Here is a 20390-nt window from a genome sequence, read left to right on the forward strand (position 1 = left end):
AAGAGGATAATTTGAGAATAAATATAACTCAAACACCCCCTTTTCCATACAGTTCAAACAGCAGCCTTCCTCTGACTGGATCACAGAATCCTATGGGACAAATGGTGCGTCACAGCTGTAGAGCAGCAGAGCACATGACACAGTCAGAAGAAGAAATCCCTCCTTGGGGCCACTGGGCCAGTCACAGTGAGTCTCTGAGAAAATGAGGAGGTAGGCTGTTGCAAAAAACTCTTGGCTGGGGAAATGGGGTGGGAATTGCCAGCAGAGCAGCAGCATATAAATGAGCTCCTCCTGCCACATAGCAAACATTACTCATGAGTAAGCCCATTGTTTCCAATGGCCTATTCACAGGTAACTGCCGCTGAGTGATTTGGGCCACTTGGCACTTGCAGCAGGATCGCTGGAACTCCAGAAACCCCCTCCAGGGCGCTTTCCAGACTAGCTGCTCAACAGCAGCAAAATGCCTCCGTTCAGGGAAGTTGCATTGAGAAGATAAACAGCAGGGGGAGCAGTCTCGCGGAAACTAACAACCAAAAAAACCAGCAACTTTCTTATGCCGGATATACAACGTCCTAGCTCTATATCTCAGTGATTAAATTTGAGACAAGGCATCGGAAATGTGAATGGCACCATGCTGTCCACATAGGGAGTGCGGTGTCACAATGCAGGAAGTGTGAAAACACACTACCGAGATTCAACGTGACCCCATTGCAGGGTCTAATCTGGAAAGCACCCAGCAGGGAAATAATTGCAGTTAGGTGGTTTTGGGTGGCAAGAAGGTGATCTGCTGGTTTGGGTGTGCAATGGCAGGGCCTCAGGATGGCCAAGAGCACTGTCGAGCAGCAGGAAGACTCCAAAGGCCAGGTTCTTGGAGGCAGGATATCTTGGCACCTCATACAGGAAGCAGTTGTTCACCCAGTCTGAGAAAACCACTGTGGTCACTCATGCTCTCCTGTTGGCTCTCCAGAAGACGGGAAGCTGGCTCTTATTCTTCCCTTCCAGAGCACGAGGGTTCTGTGCTTGGTACAGCAGCATGCGCTTTACCACGCAGACCCCTGCAGCATTGCCACATGCCAGCAAAGTGAGGTGGTCCTGGGCTGCCTTGAAACCTGGAGCAGTTCTTCCTTCCTTACTGATGAAGGAGCAGGATGGCATCTGCTTCCAGAACAGGCCCGTCCCATCAAAATTGAAGACCTGCTTTGGCCTGTACCCCCTGGACTCAATCAGCTGCTGGAACTCCACTGGATATCTTCGTGCCACCTTGTGGTCAGCCGATGCTACTTCCCCTCACAGCTTTACGTTGTATAGGCTGTAGCGATGATTGAACTTTTTGAACCAGTCCCTGCTTGCCTGAAAGCCACACTCAGCAACTTTGGGTGTTCCCGCCATTTGACCACCTTCTGCCACAAACCACCTGTAGAACTGCAGCACCATCTCACGGATTACTGGTCAAGCAGTGGCACATCCTCTGAGCTTGGTCCTCTATCCACAAACTAAGGGCCTTTTCCATCCATTCCATGTTGGGCTGGCATGGATGGAATGCCACCTTGAGACTCTGCGATGTACCGGACACCACACTCACACAGACACCAGCTTCACATTTCTTTATGGAGCGGACAGTGGACTCAGTGCCATAACCGTAATGGCATGCAATGGATTCCGTGTTGTCTCCATGAGCCAGCATGTTCAGCAGCTTTGCCTTCTTGCTCAAGGGTGGCTATACTTTCTGAGAATTTTCAATGGATAAAGTATTTAAAATCAATTTTCAATGGATCCTTAAAATAATTTTATGTTGGTACTGTACTGTACTGTACAATACATACTTTAAAATGAACTAGCTGGGCCGGGTGCAGAGCATCTGCACTTCTGACGGCCCGCCTGGCTCGCTTCTTCCCCCCCACCCTCCTCCCCAGTGGTTTCTGGCAGGCTTTCAAGCTGGCCCGTCCCCTCCTGCCATCGCCTCCTCATTCCAACGGCCGGCCTGGCCTGCCGCCACCTCCTCCTCCTGGCGGCTTAGCCCGGCTGGGCCGGGCTCACCGCTGCCTCCTCCTCACCCCGGCGGGCATTTTCTCCGCATCCTGTCGTTAGTCCGGCAGCTTCTCGCAAGAGCTGCCACACATGGGATTAGCGGCAGGTACACCTAGGAGAAATAAATATATAGATGTGAATTGTTAGTTGCATTTTAAGTGCTATTTAAATTAACTGCAGTTATATGGTATGGTACAGTACTACAATTCATTACCAAGATTAAATTAAATTTTAATATTTTTAAATTAAAAATAGTATTTTATAAAAATTAAAATTAAATTGATTAAAGTTATAATTGGTATCTTACCAGGACTGCACAGTGCTGTAAGAGGTTCCACCAAGAAGTTCCACAGGAATGGCAGAGGAAAGGCTCCCAGAGGCTCCCATGGGCTCCCACAGGCTTGGGAAGGCAAGAGAGAGAGAGAGAGCGCTCCAAAAGCTCCAGAGCAATGATTCCAAAATGGCTCCCTGGAACACTAAAGACTACATAAGAACAGTCCTGCTGGATCAGGCCCAAGGCCTATCTAATCTGGCAACCTGTTTCACACAGTGGCTCACCAGATGCTTCTGGGGAACCCACAGACAACACCTGAGGGCATATCCTCTGTCCTACGGCTATTCCCCTGCCACTGGTATTGAGAGGCATCATGCCTCTGAGGTTGGAGGTGGCCCATAGCCACAGACTAGTAGACATTGACACACCTGTCCTCCATGAATTTGTCTAAGCCCCTTTTAAAGCCATACAAGCTGGTGGCCATCACCACATCCCATGACAAGGAATTCCATAGATTAATTATGTGCTATGTGCAAAAGTACTTCATGTTGGTCCCCAATTTCCCAATGTTCCGTTTCATGGGATGACCCCTGGTTCTAGTGTTCTGAGAGAGGGAGAAAATTTTCTCTCTGTCTACTCTCTCTCCACTCCATGCATAATACCCAAGGCTGCCCCAAACCATGGAAATAGTGTTTTAAAAGCAAAACATGCACACAAAATGCAAACAAGCTCACTTCTTGGTCCTCCTCCAAACTCCTCTCACTACCCACAGAGCACATATGGAGGGATCCATGTGCCATAAACCACGGACATGTGATACCCTCTGCTGCGAATATTGAGTTCGGGTGCATATTTTCCAACCGTGCATAAGCGGAACTGCAAATAGTGGAACCACATATAATGGAGTTCACCTGTAACAACACTGGACGTGCTGGTTCCTATTGGCTATGTCTCTGACCCAATTTTTGCTGCCTCTATTGCCACCACCACCCTAAAAAAACAAACACCTTTTTAATTTTTAAGTAGATAGATGGGTCTGGGTGATGCCAGTACACCTGGAATGCCGAGCATATAACACAGCAAATGCCCTGCTAAATTGCCTTTGTGTTCCTTCTTCAAATCTGCAACCCATGGTTATCTTTCCCAGAAATGTTCATAATGACAAAGGTGCTTCTGAAATGTTGACATCTCTGGCAGCTGCTTAGCTTACCTATGTTTAGGCTAGTCCAGAAGTTGGGAAAATATTTGCTGCCCTGTTTGATTGACTATGGACTGCCTTTCCCAGTTGGTTGGCTGGCTGGTTGGCTGGAGTCATCCAGAACCTGTTTGCCAAGACCTTTCTGTGGTTCACCAACCTGCCAGTTGAGACATACTGAGGCTCTTCTCACGATCAGTGAGAAGAGCCTGGAGTGGGTTAGTGGGGAGTGCAGGCTTAGCGGGCCGAACTGGCCACCCACATGACTGCTGGCTCCATTATGGAGCGAGCGGGGGCTGGGAGGATTGGAGGCCACGTGGCCCCCAGAAGCTCCAGCATGCCCTGTGCGAGCGATCCCCAAGATGGGAGGCTGCCTTTTAGTGTCCCGGTCAGGGGTCTACTCGTGAGTTGCCACAGCAACACATGAGCACAAAGACGGGGTTAGCGGAGCATTCGCTCCACTAACTTTGGCTAAGGGCAGGGGCAATTAAGTGGGTTACCCGCTTGTAAACCACCGGGCTCCCCCTGCCCGATTTTTGCTGGTCGTGAGAATAGCCCCACTGTGTTCTGGGGAGCCCGCATTTATTAGTGTGTGTAGGGCTGATAGAGACTGAAGCATTTAACTGCTGAAATCTGCAGACAATTTGATAGAATACGATTTGATACAATTTGAATCAAATTGGTATTGAATCAAGTGTTTTCAGATGAGGGGGCTTACTTTTTAATGAAGCGCCAGCTTATGTGAAGAAATTTGAAATTGCTGCTTTCTCCTTCCTGCTATTGCCCCAGAATGCACCAGGGAAGGAAGCAATGTCATTACATTGCATCCCTTTCCTGATGTATTACTGGTGCAACATTATATGTTGCTTCCTTTCCAGGTACAGGAAGGCAGCCATTTCAAACACTGCAACTGCCCAGAAGGCAGAAGCTGGTTCTTCCTTAAAAGCTAAGCTGGCTCTTTATTACCCCCACAGAAGCTGACTCCTCATTAAAAAGCCCCCACCCACCCCTTCCCGATGCATCAAGCTGATACTGATTATCTGTTCGAAGTGATCCTGGCCACCCTGCATTAATATGATGAGAGAATGGCCAGGATTAGGACAATAGTTTGGCCGTGTGCAGCCCTAGTGTGTGTGCAGGGGGTGGGGGGAGATGAATAAAAAGTGTGCTAGGGCCAATGACAGGGTTGCAGAATGTTGGTTCTCCACCTGTTGTTGGACTACAACTACCATAATCCCCAGCAACAATGGCCAATAGTCAGGGATGATGGAAATTGTAGGCCAACAACAGCTGGGGGGTGTCAACATTGTGCAACCCTGTCCTATGACAATGTTCAGATTCTTGGAATTACACGTCATCAATGTATTTTTGCCCCCACTCCACCCCTGCAAAGCAACAAAATAGTCACATTTTTTGCAATCTGTGTATTTTAAAATGTTTGCCTGTCTGTGGGGTTGGAGACAAATCCACATCTCTGGTTTCATAGTGAACTTACCTTTCCCACTAAGTTACCTGGCAGCTCATGCAATGGCTTCTTAGCAGCTCACTCTTATAGCTTCCATTTTTATCTGTGGGGCTCCCTTCCATATCCCTTGCAAAATCTCACACAGACATTAGTAACATGTTGTGTGGCATGGCATCAACATTGTCTGAGCACAGATATTGATCAGGAAGCAGGATTCAAAAAACTTTTGATAGTGTGGGTGGAATGACTATTTCTTGTCTTGATAGGCAAGAAAAATTGATAGTTGTTTATACACTGTAGTTAGGGTTGCCATGGCACCTGAATCCATTTCCTGGACGCTCTGGAAGTTCTGGCTACAAGTGGCCATTGCTTCCCTATCCACAGGGCCATGCGAGGCCACATGGTGGAGGCACTGCAAACTCCTTGCAGGTGTGCTTGTGAAACATATGTTGTTGATAGGCGAGTATGGATGGTATGGTGAAGATCTCATAGTGGATTTCTGGCTGTGAAGGCTGTATCCAACCATAGGTTTAACGGTTACTTCCATGCGTGGATGGTGCGGAAGCATGGTCAGTACGCAACATCACAAGCCTCTTTCAGACCCTGTTAAAAAGGACGGTGTGCTTGAGTACCCTGTCCCAAGGAGGAAGGGAAGTACCGCCCCACCGCTCTATCTGTCAGTCCCCTCTTGTGACACTTACACAGCTTTTGTCTGAAGCAGCAAAAACTAAACATCATCGCAGACACTTCTGTGAGCAGGAGACTCAGACGCCTGGGTCTCCTGCTCATGGAAGTGCCCGTCATACTGCTTACATCATTTGCTGCTTTAGATGAAGGCAATGTAAGTGTGAGCGGTGCAGGGTGGGTGAGGAGGGGAGTAACAGATGTGGCAGTGGGGCAGGCTTCCGTTCCTACTTGGGGCAGGGCGTATTTTAAATAACACCTGAAGGAGGCTATAATTGCTGGGTGGAGATGGAGTTTCCAGGGGCTCAAGGAGAATATCTGTGTTAGCTTCTGATTATACCACTAGTCTTGCTACTTAATCTGCTGCTGGGAAGGCATAAGGTTGCAACTATGTTACACCAGTGTTAGGCCTGGCATAGTAAGCACAGGACCAGTGTAGTGAACACATGACCGGCCTGCCACTTTCTCAATTTAAAATAAAAATAGCAAAAATTCGCTCTTTCCCACCCGAAACATGCAAGTACTTTAATATCCTACGTTTTATTGTGCGTAAAGCATTCATTATTTCACATTGTAAAAAGTAAACCTCACACATATTCATTCACAAATTAGATTATCTTTATCATACACCAATATATTTTAAAAAACAGATTTCTGATATCAATATAGTTTTGCTGATTGCATTTGTGAAATAGAGAAGCTGACAATAGCTTCATACAGTTTCTCTCAAGTATTGGCATAAATAGAACTTTTTAAATAGAACTGCATGTTCTCTGCAGGCAAATTTGAGAAGAAATGTTAGCATGAATACAAACAAAATGCGGTTGACATAGCTAAAAGCATGATAGCTCGAAATAACAACTAACTAAAAACTAGATTCATCGTTTCTAAAGTGTTGGATAAAGAGAAACTACAACCTGAAATACTAGAAGTTAAAACAAAGGTTTTATACACAAAATTGCGATATGAAACAAAATCATTTATATGCTTTTTGGAGGTATTTGTTCTTATTAAAAGGTGAAAGGAAATCCTGTAGGATATTTTTATACACTGGATAAGCAATCTTATTCAAAATTATAGCACAACTGTATTTTTAAAATGACTGTACTTCTCAACATTTCTTTTGTCCATGCTTCCAGGCTCCACACTAAAGCTTGCTTGATATTCAAAAGCCTCTTTGAGAGAGAAAAACCTAACTTGTTCAGTTAGTCTTATATGCTGAGCAATTTCACCTATATTGTCCTATTTCCACAGCAAAAAAATTAGAAGAGTTCCAAAGCCTGAAAATAGGTATTCTTTAAACTAGGGCACTTGTATTCCAAATCAAAGAACCTGAACGATTAAAAAGGCATAATTGAGAGGGGGGAAGGGGGGGGAACCCTGTCTCTTTAGCTGCAGCAGTTTTTAAGCACATTGCTAAAGTAACATTAACACTTCACTTACAACATTGGAATTCTGCACATATTACATTATTTCTATGAAGATATTTTACAACATAGGAATTTATTTAACTGACAGAGGATGTTAAACACTGTGAGATGCAGTCAGTCTCTCCTCTCCAGTCCTTAAGTTCAAGGTTGTATTCCAGCTTCTGCCAATTTCATCCATGTTGCCTCCAGCGGTCTTTGGTTTGCATCCTTTCTTTCACCAGCTCTATGAGTTTGACTTTCTGTTTTTCCTTTAGACAAATAAAGAGACTTTAATCACACATGGTCTGACTGGAACAGCAACTGCTAAGCAAAACACTGCTCTCCTTTTATATAACCTGTAAAATTATTAACACGGTTTCAATTTAGAAATTTTTTTAATATGGCAACCAAAACATATCTATTGCAAGTGAAAAACTCAAACTATTTCCCCAATGTCTTGCCCCTAATAATAAGAGATAGGATGAATACGTGTGTAATATGAACTCAAACTTTCCAATGTTCTTCCATTCCTCCTTCCCGATCCAGCCCCCTGAACTCCCCCCAAATCTCTTGAAGGTTGGGGGACCTTAGGAGCAGGTTTTCAGCAGAGAAGGTGCAAGAGAGTAAATCATCGAAAATTGTCCCCCTAATGGGAGACAGTGTGAGCGGAAGACTGGTTTTGGACAAAATCCTGTATGAGGAGTTTCCCGCACTCAGTGTCATTTAGCAGAGCCTTTTCAGAGGCAGCTTATTGTCTAAACTCTTTGGCTGGGTCTGAAGAACTATGCATTTCATTCCACATGCTCAAGGTGGTTCAGGGGCTGTGTTTCTCAAACAATAGCTTATCATGCTACATGGCAAACTGCTTTTGAATGGAGAAGGCTTTCAAGAGCTCTTTGTGATATGGCATGGGGCACATTCTACTGTTCAGAGTCAAATTCCCATAGACTCAATGTCTCGTTATTTGTGGTTGTAGGCAGGAATGGAGCCCCCACGAATAAGGAGGTCTACCTGTATTTTGTTTTGTTGTATTTTCTTATCACTCATGTTGTGACTGCCTTGAACACTGGAAAGGCAGCATAGAACTATATTTTATAAAATGAAACCAGTTTTTAAAAGGCTGGGCTGCTCTTGATGGCAGCAAACAGTTTGCTGGATTTTGGTCTTTGTAGATATAAATTTGTTTGTATTTATTTGTTACATGTATACCCTCGATTCCCAGCCCAACATTGTTTGCATCCAATCCAATTTTCCACACTGGCACCATGTATCGGCCATACTATCGAGCTGCAATTCTGGAACTTCTTGAAATGCAGGACCATAAATGAGCACATTCTATAAACACCATCAGAAGGTATCATTGTGAAGACTGGGAATCTGAGAGCCTGCATGGTGCTGCCCTGTGTGACAGTCAGCTGAACTGCACCAACCTTGCCAAGCAGTGAGTACTTAAGCCTTGGCCTGACCCTGCCCAGCCAGGCTGTTCACTGGATCCTTCCAGAACAGAGAGGCTATAAAAGCTCTCTGCCTCGGCTCACATTTTGCCTGTTTCAAGGTGCAAAACGGTCCTGGTATGTTGTATTTTCTGATCCTGGTTCCTGCTTAGCTTGACCCTTGGCTTTGACTCCACCTTGTACCTCATCTTCTGCTTCTGGTCCCTGTTGCCCACTCAGCTTTAACCCTTAGCTTCGACACTGATTCCGGCTTGGTTCTTGATCCCAGTTATTTCTTGACTCTCTTGCATCTGGTTCTCTGCTGGGTCCTCCTGGTCCCAGCTTCAGGCTCCAAACTACACCCAGATGGCTACCCATGACACAGTGCTGACAACAGTGCTTTTGGCCAAGTTCTGTTTCCATTAATTTAACTGGGACGAAGACACGATCTGCAAGGCTGTGTGTGCTAATGATGCAATTAAGCCTAGAATTCAAGACAGCCCAACTTACACTGTGCCCACCTCACTCTGCTGAAATACGTGCATCAAAGTATAATTGAAAAGCAATGTTGTTGATCACTGACACATGAATAACTATTCTCTTTCTCTTCTGGGAATTGGTGCTAGATTACTGTAATTAATTAGAATGTTGCCAAGAACTTCAGCATTGTGTACCCATGTAGTAAATGGTTACACACACAAACACACTTCCCTGACCCATACTGGAGTGATTCATCTAACAAAGTAAAGACATCTGATTTCTCTCCATATATATGCATTTGAATCTGTTTCCATGTAGGAGTGTAAGTAGAAGCCATTATGTTGAAAGAAAATGTCTAAAGCTCTTCACAATGAGCAGATACACAGAGTATCAGATACACAAAATGAGTGTAACAACATAATAGTAACCGGAGAGATTCTTTTGTTATTCCTCCTGTTTATGATTCATGTCTGCCTATTCTCGGATGACTCATTTAAACACTACAAGCAATGGACTTGTACATGCATTTCTCTGAAAACTCTCTTATGTGTGGTCTTCTGTGGGTTGTTACTGGATGAAATCCTTCCATGTTCTATGATGTGCTACAAATGAAATTCACAGGTCTTCAGTAATTGGGGCTGATACAGATATCTGGGGATTCCCAGCACTACCAGCTGAGCAGCATTGAAATGTACTCTGTGGTGCAATGATGTGTAGCTCTACTCTGCTTTGTAAGCAGAAGCAATGCAAAATGAGCAACACCAGGCCCCTGTGATTAACCAGATTCTGGAACTCCACACTTCTTTGGTCCCTAGTACTGTGAGTATTTCCCCCTTTACCAATATTCATACACAGTAGCAAGATCACAAAAATGCAGCCACACGTGTACACAGAGGAGCTACACTACAAATTTATATCAGCTTTCCCCAAAGAAGATGGTGAATTTTGGATTGGTGAGAGTTCCTTCCCTAGGAAGCACTCTGTGCCACCTGAAAATATGTTGCTGAGGGTCGCGAAGCCCTCAGGGACATATTTTTGGGTGACAAAGAATACTTCCTGGGGAAGAGGAGGTCATTAAATTCTCTCTCTCTCTCGTATTTGTGGAAATACCTATATGAAAAGTATTCCTTTGTTATATCCATTATAACAACAGCAAATAAACTTAAATATCTGAGGATCCAGTATGTTAGCCTTGCAGTTTACAGGCTGCAGAAGGACACACTTTAATTCTACCTTAGCTTTAGTTGATCACTTACAAGCTAACCTTCCGCGAATGGCTTTCTTTACTCCCATTGTTCTTTTGATCAACTGAGTTACTTGTATTACGAGAGGAAGTTGGTAAGGTGGAAGTAGAGGAAAAGGCAGCTGTCCCACTGGAGTTGCTAGAACGAGTACGAAAAGAATCATCTGAAAGACAGAAAGAAAATATTAGGTGGCAGGCTGCTGGTGTGTCTACCAGAGCAGTGATTTTAGTAGCTGCATCTATTTGCTGATTACAATCACATTGTGTGTGTGTGCATGCGCATGTGCATGTGCGTGCATTTATTGCAGTTTGGGCAAAACTAACGATAATGGGCCTTGAATAACTATGGGCCCTGTGGAAACCCAATACAAGAACTGTTGTTTTTTAAAAAATGCCCATGTTGCTTACCTGTAAATGAGAACATAGAACTTTTTCCTACTCCCGGCACAGAAGAATATCCTGTTGAAGAACTTTTGCTGAAGAGATACACAAATACATGGTGTTAATAAGGCATATTTATAATTAGTAATGGGTGAGTTTCCTATATTTCAAATCAGATGGGCTCAGCTAAAACAAGTTACTTCCCACCCAAGTAGAATATAATGCGTTTTCCAAGTTTCTTCTAAAGTTGGGATCACCTTTATCTTCCTAATGACATCATCAGAAGTACAACGGGGTCCAAGCACTTTCCCCCAGCCTTCTCTCCTGGGACCCCAACCTTCTGACCTCCTTTCCTCTCCTTTCACCTACCTGATGGGCTCATAAACAGGAGGCTGACACTAGGGCCTCCATTATGCCCATGAACAGTGTTACAGCAGCATCTTGTGTGCCAGGACCCCTGAGAAATATAAGCCTGCTTCACACCATCATTCGAATCAAAGTTTAATGTGGCCTACCAACATTAGTGTGATTGTGTGAACCCACACCAAGGTTGGAATCTCAGATTCACCTCTGGTCATAAACCATCTTGGTGTGGATTCACACAATGACATTAATATCGGCAGCCCACATTAAGCTTAGATTTGAATGATTGTGTGAACCAGAAACAGGCCGCAGTACTGTATAACAGAGGCCTCAGTGCAAATCCTCATCACTGTTTCTCCCAGGTAAGGGAGGGCTGCCTCCAACGCTGGCAACAAGCTCATTATAAAACAGTTCTTAACTTCAGAATGGTTTGGGTTCAGCTCATATAGAGCCTGAAAATTCTAAATGGAGGGATGGGGAGTGTCACTTCCAACCATACACACCCATCCTCAATTCTGAATGATTTTTTTACCATCATATCCTTGCTTTGGGTCAATGTCTTTTTGATCTGGGCAATTCTATATTTTAGCATGTATGATTCTCCTTTAACTGGCATGGAAAATAAAATGAGAACCTTGCATATGCTCAAGAAGGAATCCCAATTTTGGTGTAACGATCAGCGTTGAAATTTCATAATCTTAAACAAAAATTATGATGCCCAGTGTTCTGTGGCAGAAAGGACAATGTCTTCTGTAGCTGCAAAATGCTCATGGTCATCTGAAGGTTCTTATGTAGCATTAGGGGTCATCAGCTTCATTATATTATGATACAGGTGGCCAGCAACCAAGGTTTCACATATCTGCCAGGAGGTCTTAAGGACCCAGTTTCTTCTTAGAGACCCAGTTATCCACAGTGCAAGAATATTTTTATTTATTTATCTATTTTGTACTATTATTTCTCGTATTTTCTACCCTAATTTCTCCCCCTTTCCCACTTTTTAGGCATTTCTCCCCCTGTTCTGAACCTAACTGCTCAATGCCCATAGAGCTACTGTTATTTTTATTTGTGGTTTACATATCCTTTTCTGAATAGGCTAACATTTGCCTATTTGCAGACTCCAGAAGAGTCTCACTCTTCTGGTGAGACTTCCGGATGTCATTTTAGAGCACAGAGCCATTTGGAGGCTCTTTTTAAAAGAAGCTTTTTCTGCCGAAAATCTGGCTGATTTGGGGATTTGGGGGGACATTTCTGGAGCTCTGTACCTGGTGTGCAAGGTACTACTCTTATTCCCCATCCCCACCCTTCCTTTCCAAGCATTTTTAGGCATTTTTTCTCCTGCTCTGAACCTAACCCCCCAATTCCCATAGAGTTAAAGTTCTGTTATTTGTCGTTTCCATATTCACGTCTATAGTCAAGAACAGAACTCCCACAAATAAAGAGGGCCACCTGTATACAGTATGGTGTACTGGATTATGATATTAGATTTATCTCACTCATGTCTCTATTGCAAACAAGTTAGGACTTCCAAAGACAGTGGGAATGTAGGCTTGTGTACCCATCAGATAAAACCTTCCATTGATCGACTATATGGCTATTCACACAACTGTAGAAAATCGGGCTGATATCCTACAACTGTGTGAACCACCAGGCTCGGTTGCAAGCCCAGTGGTTCTTGAGCGGGTAACCCGCTCAAGTAGCCCGCCCCAAGTAGCCCGCCCCTTAAACCGGGTTTGCAGAGCAAGCACTCCGCAAATCCAGTTTTTGGGATCATGAGTAGCCGTGGTGCGGCTCCGTGCCATGGCTACTCACAAGTAGACCCCCAGAGGAAGGCTGAAAAGCAGCCTCCCAGCTTGGGGGTCTCCCCAGTATACCCTGTGCGCTCGCGTGGCCCCTGAACTCCCCAGCCCCTGCCGGCTCTGTCACGGATCTGGCAGTCGCGTGGGTGGCCGATCTGGCTGCCCAGGGCTCCCACCCTGCTCGTCTGTGGGGAGAGTGGACTTAGCCCGCACTCCCTGCAAAACCAGCAAAAGTGGGTCTCACTGATCGTGAGACCCGCCTCCCAGTCTGTCTGCCCAGCTGAGCACATATCCCAGTTTGAGGTATGTGGATATCCTGCAAAGCCAACTTAAAGAGTCGTGTGATTTTCTTCCTAGCTTATAAAAGAAGTACTGTGCTTTCAGTCAGCTAAGAAGACACTTCTAGGACTGCTACCACCTCCACTGTAGAATTTCTTCACAAAATGTAGGGTAGGTGGGTGTCCTCACATAAACATGGTTATTTTCCACATGGAACTGCTGAAAGCTCCACATGGAACTGCTGAAAGCACTTGTCAGGCACCCATAACTTACTGGTGAGAGTTTTCAGACTTTAAGCCGTGTGTGTGTGTGTGTGTGTTGTGTATATATGTAGATGCTGAACAAAGAATACCAGCATTCTATTACTGTACAACTAGATAAATTAATTTAATTTTCCATAAGAAGCAGTCAAATTCATCTATAGGACTGCCACCCTTTTCAGAAGCACCTGGGAAAACCAAGTATTACTTACCTGGAACACTTGTCTATGTTGCCATATTTTGAGTGCAAGGCTTGACTACTGAAAGACTGGCTTCGGACTAACTTGGACTTTTTTACTTCTTTGCCTAAAACAAACCAAAAAAACCTCTGAGCTGATCATATTTCTTACTTCTTTTATTATAGCAGTTAGCATCAACACTGTGCCTCCTCTTTAGCACAACAATTCTGTTGCAATCAAGCTACGGCTTGTTACCTGCAACAAGTAGAGTAATACTAGTGGGAAAGTAGAAAGGAGACCCAGAAAAGCATTGTGGAGTTCTGGCAATCTGTTTCATCACTGAGAGTAGCGATTCAACAACAGCATTATGGGATTTCTGGCAAAACATGTAACCTGTTTTTGTTTTGTTTTTTAAAACAAGATAATACTGATATGAGCAGCAGTTACTAGGATTTTCAGGGCTTGATGTGAATGGGTGATCACATAGCAGCACAACATGTGTCAAGTACATGGCCACAAAGACTGAACAATCAGCTGGGAAGGAAGAATAAAGGGGAACCGAGAGCAGCAAGCCTGATTGCTTGAAGTTCCATACTGACTTGCTGGTTGAAGGACAAGGAGGTTGCAGAAGGGTGCATCTATTGGGGCGCATGATTCCCAATCACCTGGGTAGGTAGTCAAAGGAAACAAGGAGGGTACGGCTGCAAGCAAAGCTGCTTCAGGTAGTGTGTGGCTACAAGGGCATACACAAGAGCCAAGATATATATGGGGCTGCCTTACTGTTCATCTCTATTCAACACTACACTGCTAGACACCTGAGAGAGAGAAAGGACTGGGACCCAATGCAGGTTTCTCTTTGGTACTTTTCCATAGCTTCCATATGGCAATCTACGAATACAAACAAATCCGAATGCTTTTCTACCTGTATTTTCCTATGTTCATTATGATACTAACAAGGATTTTAAAATGTGGTACAAGAGATTGACTTCTTACTTGCTGAAGTACCCGGGGGATTTCCAGAAACAGACATCGGTATATTTTTGGCCAAAGCTGTTGATGTTTTACTGTCTCTGCCTAAAACAAAGGTTATTTTAAGCATTGTACTCAGTTTAGCTGAAGTAGTAAAGACTACAGGGACCTCTATGGATAATTAGAGATAGTCTTAAGCTACATGCAACCATGTTGGCAGTCTAGAATGAGTCAGATGGCATCATGAATTATCCTAGAATATGGTCATGTTTCTTATCATTGTATCAATAGCATGCTTTCAGCCACAGTAGAAATGGAATATGCTTGGACCAGCAAATATTTTAGACACAATTTTTTCTACCACTGGACAAAGATTGGACTAAATGTTCCATGTTATATCTTTTAATTCTAAAAGGCTAATCTTTTAAGCTGATGCTTGAAGCACTGACTACCAGGTGCACGGTGTTATTTTAGGTCCACAGACAGACTGGACTGGTTACTGGCACAGTAAAAGGTATTGTCCAGTATAAAAGTAACCCTGGCTCCCAGCAAACTACGGGTTGCAAACCAGGCATGAGACTTATAAGTATATAGCCCTTCTCCTTCTCTCTAGAGGGATTCCCTCCTCCACTCTCTGCAGCAACTTCTTCCCAGCATTAACTATAGTTTTGAGCTACACATACAGGTGAAACTCAGAAAATTAGAATATCGTGCAAAAGTCCATTAATTTCAGTAATGCAAATTAAAAGGTGAAACTGATATATGAGACAGACGCATTACATGCAAAGCGAGATAAGTCAAGCCTTAATTTGTCATAATTGTGATTATCATGGCATACAGCTCATGAAAACCTCAAATCCACAATCCCAGAAAATTAGAATATTACATGGAACCAAGAAGACAAGGATTGAAGAATAGAACAATATCGGACCTCTGAAAAGTATAAGCATGCATATGTATTCAGTACTTGGTTTGGGCCCCTTTTGCAGCAATTACTGCCTCAATGCGGCGTGGCATGGATGCTATCAGCCTGTGGCACTGATGAGGTATTATGGAAGACCAGGATGCTTCATTAGCGGCCTTCAGCAATTCTGCATTGTTTGGTCTCATGTCTCTCGTCCTTCTCTTGGCAATGCCCCATAGATTCTCTATGGGGTCAGGTCAGGCGAGTTTGCTGGCCAATCAAGCACAGTACACTGTATACTTTTCAGAGGTCCGATATTGTTCTATTCTTCAATCCTTATCTTCTTGGTTCCATGTAATATTCTAATTTTCTGAGATTGTGGATTTGGGGTTTTCATGAGCTGTACGCCATGATCATCACAATTATAACAAATTAAGGCTTGACTTATCTCACTTTGCATGTAATGCGTCTGTCTCATATATCAGTTTCACCTTTTAATTTGCATTACTGAAATTAATGGACTTTTGCACGATATTCTAATTTTTCGAGTTTCACCTGTACTCCAAAAGCATAGTTAATGCAAAACAGGTTCTCTTGTAACTATGGTTTGCAAACACAGTTCAAAAGCAAGGTTTCAGTTCCTGGTTCATGAAGGAACAGTAGGTTTCGCTAATTATGGTTTGCATCAGGGCATATATAACACAAAACCATAGTCAGCTTGAGGAAGGAAAGACAGGGGATGGAGAATTACTCCAGAGAGGAAGATTGGTGTGTGTTCATTGGGTTGAACACACTTCCAATTTGTAAGCCATGGTTTGCTGGAATCTGTACCAAGCCACTGGTACAGTTGCACAATGCCAGACACTTGCTACTAGCTGTGGATATGCTGCAACCATGCAAGATCTCTTGTGTGGAACAGGCAGGAAGCAGGGCCCTAAAACATGTCATTGTAAGGGCATTTTCGGATTCCATTTTCAGTACAGTTTGAAAAAGAGGTTTTGCCTGCCAAGTGACACAGAAATGGGCCTACCCCAACTGCCAAGAAAGGAATACAACTTCAATCACAAAAATGATTGTTTGCCCCCAGCCCAGCCAAAGCATTTCATAGGCTTGGGCTATAAGAGAATACAAAGTTATGAAATTTATTTCTCACAGTAAATAAGTAACACTCAAAAGATTACATTAACTAAGACCATCACACTCAGTTTAGAAACAGCCCCTGCCACCTCCACCCTGCCATCCCTTACTCCCCATGAAAAGAAACTGAGAAGTCTTTAAAAAGAAACAAAAGCCACTTACGCTTCTTTTCATACATTTTATCACTCATACTGGTAGACCGGCCCTCATTTTGCTGTTTCTCTTTTTCTAATTGTTCCTGTGGTGAAAACAATTTAACAACAGTGGTAATGGAAAACTGAAATCTAAATTTGGCAGTCTGCACCCTGTAGACAAAAATGCTTCCAATCCAATCAGCTTCAAAAGAAAGAAAGACAATGGCTGAAGAACCATTATGTCATTAATATTAAATAGCTGCTTGCTCAAAAGACTCTACCAACATTCTCAAAACACCACCACCACCACCACCTATACTTCTCCGGTAATACCACACAAATTTCTACTTCTAGTTAAAGCAACAGCTGTTCATTTAAAATTTCAGCTCTTCCTCTTTGAAATGTTGTGATTAACTATAGGGATTACGTTTCCCTGACCAGTTGTACTTGTGGACAGCAAGCATTTCTCCATAGCTACCATGTACAATTGAAACTTGAATCTGACCTGGATACAGAAAAGTCTGAAACTGAGAACTGATGCATCAAAAGTGGCGAAGAATACAAGCTGAGCACTGGGAAGTTCCCAGTTGATGTTTTGCCTCGACTACGACGAATGCACTGGGCGATCCTTAAGAAAGCCACTTTCCCCTCATTTGCAATATGGAGACCTCTGCTGACCAAAGGTCTCTTAAATGTTTCCACCTAGTCTCCCTTCCACCTATCCCCATTTCTACTGCTCTGAATGGAATTGCCTACTAGAACATGTACGTAGTGCCACATTTCTCTTTTTCATCAAATCTCTCCACAGAACGCATCTTTTCTACATGGCCTTCGGCTTATCCTCTTACTTTGTATTCTTCACTGTAACCAGACTTTGACCACATGTAGCAGCATTTGCCCGCATTCTTCCCATCCAATTCCTACCCTTGTCTGTCTCTCCTTCACACTGCTGTTCCCCACTGTCTATTTTAGACTGTAAGATCCTTGGGAGCAGGGACTTGTCTGTGTTGCCTAAACAACACTGGAAGGTATCGTGTATATTGATGTCAGGGGAGAAGAAGAAGAATGGCTGTAATGAACTACCTACCTACCTTAACAGATTACTAAAATAATGCACGTGAAGAGTTTGAAACACTAAAAAACCCACCATATAAATATTATTATTACAGTATTATTATTAAAGGAATCAAACACCTGCGTGGTCTAGCTCACAGCTCATTTTCTCCCACCAGTAATCAGAAATGTACATACACGGACTAGACTGAAGTTGCTATCCCATTTCTACCTCTATTATTATTATTTCTATTTTATATCCCGCTCTTCCTCCAAGGAACCCAGAGTGGTGTACTACATACTTAAGTTTCTCCTCACAACAACCCTGTGAAGTAAGCTAGGCTGAGAGAGAAGTGGCTGGCCTAGAGTCACCCAGCAAGTATTATGGCTGAATGGGGATTTGAACTCGGGTCTCATCGGTCCTAGTCCAGCACTCTAACCACTACACCACACTGGCCTCTTTCTATCAGAAAACCACTCAAAAATCCAGGCTTCATCAATTTGACAGAAGTTTTATCTCTATACTTAATATACAGAAACTTAAATAATATATGTGGCAAAAGAATGGGATTTTTGTTTTTTAACCCTGATATATGTGGAAAATAACTTAAGCCTTTTTGTCTACATCCACTGGGCAATTTACATGATACTGGGTAGCTTTTACATTAGATTGCAATAAACATACCATTTCCAAAAGAAGGTTCTCCTCTCTTTCTTTCTGCTGGTCTATGAGATCGTTTTCATAAAACCTCTTTTGAAACTGCATAGAGGTTAAATCAGACAAAGAGTCAGTGACCATGCTGAAGGTTTCAGCTTGCTCTTTTCCAGTATCGTATCAGCAAGCAAATACTTACAGCATCCAAAGAGGCTTCCATTCTGTCCAGTTCCAGAACCATCTATTTAAAAAAAAAATGTTTACACATTTTTCTGGGGATGAAGCCATAGCTCAGTTGGAAAGCACATGTCTTACAGATGGCAGGGTCAGAGGTTCAATCCCTAGAATCTCCAGGTAAGGCTGGGAAAGACTCCTGCCTGAAGCTCTGGAGAACTGCTGCCAGTCAGGTAGACTTACAATACTACTTTTGGTTGCCTTAATACTTTTTTTTAAAAATCGAAAGGAGTTTGCTCTCCTAGCCACAATCAAGAAAGGCATGCACTCAGAGGCAGCTCCCTCCAGGCTCCTGCTGTGCTGTACTTCTAAAAGAAATGGGAGGAAAGGTATTGCAAAAAACAGAGGATCTGCTGGCAAAATGGGTCACTTCACACTTAGCATGGCCTGGCCATGAATGCTTTAAGAATTGTCACTGGCCAGGACTCAAGTGGGTGTGTAGGAACAGGGGCCTCACCATGCAGACTATATTTGATTTGAATAGATTCATCAATTAGAAATGCAATTTTGTTTGTCCATTCTACTGCATCTGATTAGTTTTCTGTGGGGAGGTCTACCCATTAAACCCAATGGGTAGACCTGCTCTCCCCAGAAAAAGAGTGCAATTCGAGCACGGTTTTTCTTGGGAGAGCTGGTCAACCCATTGGGTTTAATGAGTAGACCAGCTCTCCCAAGAAGAACAGTGCTCGGATTGCACTGCTCTCCCCAGAAAAACAGTGCAATTCAAGAACAGTTTTTCTTAGGAGAGTTAGTCTACCCATTGGATTTAATGGGTAGACCTGCTCTCCATGGAAAAATTGAATCGATTTGATGATTCACAAATCGAATAGTTGAAGCAGCTGGCAGGTGCTGTTTTGACAATTCAATTCAAAATTATGTGGTTCAATTTGAGATTGAATCGCAAAATCCAATTCGTTCACACCCCTAATCTGGAAGCACTCCTACTAATCTTTCATCTGATTCATAGGACTTAAAGTTGGTCATGACTGCACAGACCATTTAATGTGTGTTGTAGCTAGCCTGTGACACAGTGTATTGTCTGCCAGCCACTCATTAGAATGAAAGCTGATCTCAATACATCTTAGACTGATCTCAGAGTTTTAGGGAGCCTGACTAATAAATAGCAGACATTTTGTGCAGTCATCCCAGCTGCTCAGAGTACAAGAGAAAGAAAAGACAGTCAAGAAGCCCAGTTAGCATTCTGTCATCTATCACATTCTCTTGGGAAGTTTAGCTATTAATCTACTCAACAGATGGAAACAACTTAAAATAATATCTAACAACAAAGATTGCTACTATAAGGACTTTATTTGCACTTAGTTCACAAGGTTGCAAATGAGTAAAGCATATTTTAAATTCTTCCTACACTGAAATATAAACAAAATTCTAATACTAATAAGAAAGATATCTGAGATTGTTATATTGTAAGTGAACAGGAAAAGCAGTCTTTGCTTTGACAACTGTCAAGGCTGTTAGACTGCAATGCATTCTAAGGGCCAATTCAGTCAGGTAGCATGCTGAAGTATGGATTGAGGCCTCTAACAGAGGTTGGGATGGACTTAAGCACATGAAGAGCTTTGAACTCAATCCATGTTTTTGTAACTCAACTATGCTTCTACAGCCATTTGGGCATCTTGGAACAGTCTTAATGAATGTGGGCAGAGTTGATATTTGAGCCTGTACTGAAGCACTCATACAACTGTGACACTAAATTCCAAATTCTCCATGGATCTAAGCCAGGGCTGCACAGCTTTGGTCCTCCAGCTGTTTTTGGACTACAACTCCCACCAACTTCCAGCCACAGTAGCCAACAGTCAGATATGACAACAGTTGTT

At 43.2% G+C, this 20390-nt stretch overlaps 1 protein-coding gene across 6 annotated transcripts in view; it reads right to left on the bottom strand.

Moving 5' to 3' along the window:
* Positions 1-6167: 6167 nt before the first annotated feature.
* The window catches only part of PPP4R4 (protein phosphatase 4 regulatory subunit 4), a 158650-nt gene continuing 144427 nt past the window's right edge, over positions 6168-20390 (bottom strand). For 5 of the 6 annotated variants that reach the window (XM_053282432.1, XM_053282413.1, XM_053282385.1 and 2 more), the window contains 8 exons: positions 18521-18562; positions 18352-18426; positions 16642-16717; positions 14463-14543; positions 13503-13596; positions 10620-10687; positions 10225-10375; positions 6168-7324 (listed from right to left, as the gene is read on the bottom strand). In XM_053282432.1, the coding sequence (XP_053138407.1) occupies positions 7300-7324; positions 10225-10375; positions 10620-10687; positions 13503-13596; positions 14463-14543; positions 16642-16717; positions 18352-18426; positions 18521-18562 (612 nt within the window). In that variant the 3' untranslated portion in view covers positions 6168-7299. The remainder of the gene's footprint in view (positions 7325-10224; positions 10376-10619; positions 10688-13502; positions 13597-14462; positions 14544-16641; positions 16718-18351; positions 18427-18520; positions 18563-20390) is intronic. The other variant, XM_053282402.1, reaches the window with a different exon arrangement.

This window comes from Hemicordylus capensis, chromosome 1 (genome assembly GCF_027244095.1).
Source record: "Hemicordylus capensis ecotype Gifberg chromosome 1, rHemCap1.1.pri, whole genome shotgun sequence".
Classification (NCBI taxonomy): domain Eukaryota; kingdom Metazoa; phylum Chordata; class Lepidosauria; order Squamata; family Cordylidae; genus Hemicordylus; species Hemicordylus capensis.